At 36.1% G+C, this 4,174-nt stretch overlaps 1 protein-coding gene across 2 annotated transcripts in view; it reads left to right on the top strand.

Annotated features, from left to right (window-relative positions):
• Window positions 1-4,174, top strand: part of LOC107677693 (protein phosphatase 1 regulatory subunit 7-like) — an 18,102-nt gene that overhangs the window by 1,038 nt on the left and 12,890 nt on the right. For both annotated transcript variants that reach the window (XR_001632876.1, XM_016472699.1), the window contains exons 2-9: window positions 505-600; window positions 689-744; window positions 832-897; window positions 1,044-1,174; window positions 1,965-2,127; window positions 2,235-2,351; window positions 2,425-2,529; window positions 2,920-3,006. Coding sequence is in view for 1 of the 2 variants with exons in the window: in XM_016472699.1 (XP_016328185.1) it covers window positions 505-600; window positions 689-744; window positions 832-897; window positions 1,044-1,174; window positions 1,965-2,127; window positions 2,235-2,351; window positions 2,425-2,529; window positions 2,920-3,006 (821 nt within the window). In the remaining variant the exon portion in view is untranslated. The remainder of the gene's footprint in view (window positions 1-504; window positions 601-688; window positions 745-831; window positions 898-1,043; window positions 1,175-1,964; window positions 2,128-2,234; window positions 2,352-2,424; window positions 2,530-2,919; window positions 3,007-4,174) is intronic.

Here is a 4,174-nt window from a genome sequence, read left to right as displayed (position 1 = left end):
GATATCGTCCTCTTTTGGAAGGCCAAACAAAGTAGTTTCGCTTTCACAACGAATCACACAGCGTCTCCACAACATGGCGGCAACAACAATACTACAGCGAGAATAAAAGTTACGCCTTCTTTCTTTGCGTGAACATTTGGGCAGTGTTATGCAAATCTTCCCACATTGTGACGTAGACATGTGGGGGGGTGTTAGAGCGAGCCCTTTTAGGTAGGCGTGGTTGACTCTTGGAAAGAATATCTCTTTGGATTTGAGACTTTAGTCTTTGCAACTTTACAGATCTTCTTTATGCACCAAGAGCTTGTAACTCTTCAAAGAGAAAGGAAAAATTGAAATCGCATCATATGACCCCTTTAATGGATGGGGATTTGAAATCGTGCTTTCATCTTAAAGTACGTGCTATCACGATTATTTGGCCCAGATAACAGCAGTGACATTTTGTAAGCAGGTTAGTACTGTGTCTGTGGGTGTGTCATTGTTATTCATAAAAACTGTGATTTAAAGTTGACAGGAGGGGTGAGTCTGAGGAATCTGGTGATGATGAGACCAAGAGGAAGAGTCTAAATGGAGAGGTCGACTCCCTGCAAGCCCCCTCGACTGGTGAGACCACCTTGGTGTGAGGGAAAACAATTAAAACGATGATCTTTATGATCGGTTTCCTTACCGCTTCTCTCACTTTCCTTTTTAGTACCCAAGGAGTCACCGGTTGACATGGACACCATAACCTTAGACCCAGATGAAGAGGTGATGAGAAAGACGTTCAGATTTTGAGAGGTTAGACAGATTATGTTATTACCACTATGATTCACTGTGTCTTGATTATTTATTTAGGATGTGGATCTGGTCCACTGCCGCATTGGGAAGATTGAGGGTCTGGAGGTTCTTCGGAAGGCAAAGGTGAGAGTATCAAATGCTGGTGTTTTTTTTTAGGTAATGTAGTAGGGTTGTATAGTAACTGGATAGAGTTGCTTATTTGGAGTATCAATTAATTATGCCCAATTACAGATCTTAAATTGAGTCATTTTCTTTGTTTCTATCATCAGACAATTTCTCTTAGGCAAAACCTCATCCAATGCATTGAGAACTTGGACAGCCTTGTCTCATTGAGGGAACTCGATCTTTATGACAACCAGATCCGCAAACTAGAGAATCTTCAGGCCCTAACAGAGCTTGAGTAAGTCGCGCATGACGATACTTTTGTACAGACCCTTTTTTTTTTTTTTTCTCAAAAATGCATTTAAAAATTTGTATTTATACACTGCTATTCAAAAGCTTGCGGTCAGTATTTTTATTTTATTTTTTATAATTGTAATACTAATGCATTCAATTTATCAAAAGTAACTTTCTTTTAATCAAAGAATCCAGAAAAGAAATGTCACGGTTTCCCCCAAAATATTAGCCAGCACTGTTTCAACATTGATAATAATAAATGTATCTTGAGCACCAAATCATCATATTACAATGATTTCTGAATGAACATATGACACAGAAAACTGGAGTAACAGCTGCAGAAAATTCAGCTTTGCCATCAAAGGAAGAAATGTCATTTTAAAATGGAAAAGAGTTTTTTAATTGTAATAATATTTCACAATAATACTGTTTTTACTGTATTTTTAATCAAGTAAATGCAACCTTGGTAAGCAAGATACTACTGACCCCAAACATATGAGCAGTAGTGTACATACAGTGACTTAAAGTGAAAAAACTGCTTTTATGAGAAGCATGTTTTTAATTTTTGTATTCAGATTCCTTGTCATATTTTTTGGGGACACAGATGTGAGGGAAAAAAAGCTTTGTTAAACATAAAAATCCTGAAAAAAAAAAAAAAAAAGTTTTACAAAACCAAAATGAATACTAAGAATTGTATAAACTGGTTTCTAAAAATGTTATATCGTCTCTTGTACTTAAAGAATTGAAAAAGTACAAATACATGCAGCTTCCTCATTTGTGGTTGTGATTTGCAGGCAGCTAGATGTATCGTTCAACATACTGAGGAAGATTGAGGGATTGGAGTGTCTCACAAAAATCACGAAACTCTTCCTGCTTCATAATAAGATTATGAGCATTGCCAACCTCGATCAACTGACGAGCCTCCAGATGCTGGAGCTGGGCTCTAACCGCATCAGGGTGAGACATCCAAATCTGCTCTTTGTGTTACATATTCTTCTTTGCTCTGTGTTTCCTGGCTTGAATTTTATGTATGTAAATGCTTATGTTGTTATGTAAATTTTTAGGTTATTGAGAATCTGGATTCTCTTACTTCTTTGGAGAGTTTGTTCCTCGGCACGAATAAAATCTCTCAGCTACAGAACCTTGATGGATTGCACAGTCTGACGGTTCTCAGTATCCAGGTGCGTTTGTGCTAGAAAGGGTTTTTTTTTTTTACTTTCTTTGTTGGTGTTAACACCTGTTCCTGTCTAACAGAGTAACCGCATCACGAAGTTGGAGGGACTCCAGAATCTTGTCAGTCTGCGAGAGCTTTACTTGAGTCATAATGGCATTGAGGTCATTGAGGGCCTGGAGAACAATGTAAGGTCTACCATGGTTGCCCACAGATGCGATACTTTTTCCTGTCAATTCTACATTTATGCACAAGATGTTTGCACAAAATATTTGTGGCTTAGCATTGGTTTACAATCATGTTAAATATCTGTAGCAAATTGCAAGATAAAGAAACCACCATAAAATGCATGTTAAGAAGCTGTCAAAACTAGAAACGGTCTAGTATCTAGTAGTTTTGTGCTTAATATTCGCATTTCTCCAGCTATTCTGAAGTTCTCCGACTGCACTTTTACTCCACAGGGGATTTCTGTGTGTTCTGATCTGCCGACACATCAGTGGTTTTATTTTTATCCGCCCCAGAGTATTTTAGTGCTAGAATATACATAGCTTTCATTTTTCTTTCCTTTTCTTTTTTAGAAAAAGCTGACAACATTGGATATCGCTGCAAACAGGATAAAAAAGATTGAAAATATCAGCCATTTGACTGAATTAAAAGAATTTTGGGTAAGAAAAAAAAAAAAGACAGGTTTACTGTATGTTTTATGGCACACTACATGTACCATGTAAAAACCATTCAAAAGTTTGGGGTCTGTAAGATTTTTTTTAATGATCTTATAAGTCTCTTATGCTCACCAAGGCTGCATTTATTTGATCAAAAATAGTTAAAAACAGTAATATTATGAAATATTATTACTATTTTAAATAACTGTTTTCTATTTTAAAGGAGTCATTAAGTGGAGAATCAAAATGTTCTTAATATTTACACATATAAGAGGTTACTCTACAAAATTAAAACTTTCTGCAAGTTTGAGAAATCGGCAGTTTTAATTATATGAATAATTATTTTCTACCCTTCTGAAGTTCGGATTTGAAATCGGGAGGAATGTGACATCACTATTCATCTCGACACGCCTCTTAAAATGCATCATCGTCATATAAAATCAAGGAGGTGTGATCTGAAAAACTCATGTCTGACCATCAATCACAAGAGAGCGATACTGCTGTTGGATAAAGATGTCAAGTAAGACTGTCAAATTCAGACATTGTTCTGTCAGTGGCTATAAAGAAAATGCACTTTCAAAACTTTGCATAGCCTTCCTAAAGATCTGGGGCCGTATGTATAAAGCCGCTCAAAGTAAAAGTTTAGTCTTAAGTGTGTCAAAATTCTAAGAATGACGTAATTTTACTCTTATTCCTAGACTTAAGAATAAGAGTGATTCATAAAGGTTCCTAAGTGTTAAAAGAGGTCTCAGCTCCTAAATAATTAGGCCCGTATGTATAAAACTCCTCAGAAATGCTCTTAAGAATAGTCTTAACCTCTTCCACTCTACAAGTCAATGCTCTAACAGCAGAAATGAAAGTAGTAATTAATTTTTTTTGGCTGGAAAATTGGAAAAATGCAGCAATGCACCGGTGATGACACTGTAAGCAGGTTCTTACATATTGTGGCACTAACCCCACCAAACAACAGTGGCCAAAAGTGATGTTTTTATTTTTTATTTTTTTTTATGACCCCACATTTCACTTAAACCATTAAAATACAAAGGACAAAAAAACACTGACCAGTGTTGCCAACTGCTTTCAATTGAAAGTAGCTAAAACTGGTCACTTAATGTTGCTAGATGACCTCATAAAGGTGAGTTCACTGATCTATATTTATATTTATATAGAT

This window comes from Sinocyclocheilus anshuiensis, unplaced genomic scaffold, assembly GCF_001515605.1.
Source record: "Sinocyclocheilus anshuiensis isolate Anshui unplaced genomic scaffold, SAMN03320099.WGS_v1.1 scaffold1299, whole genome shotgun sequence".
NCBI classification, from domain to species: Eukaryota; Metazoa; Chordata; class Actinopteri; order Cypriniformes; family Cyprinidae; genus Sinocyclocheilus; species Sinocyclocheilus anshuiensis.
Note: the sequence above shows the minus strand (reverse complement) of the source record. Positions and strands in the feature narration are given on the sequence as shown.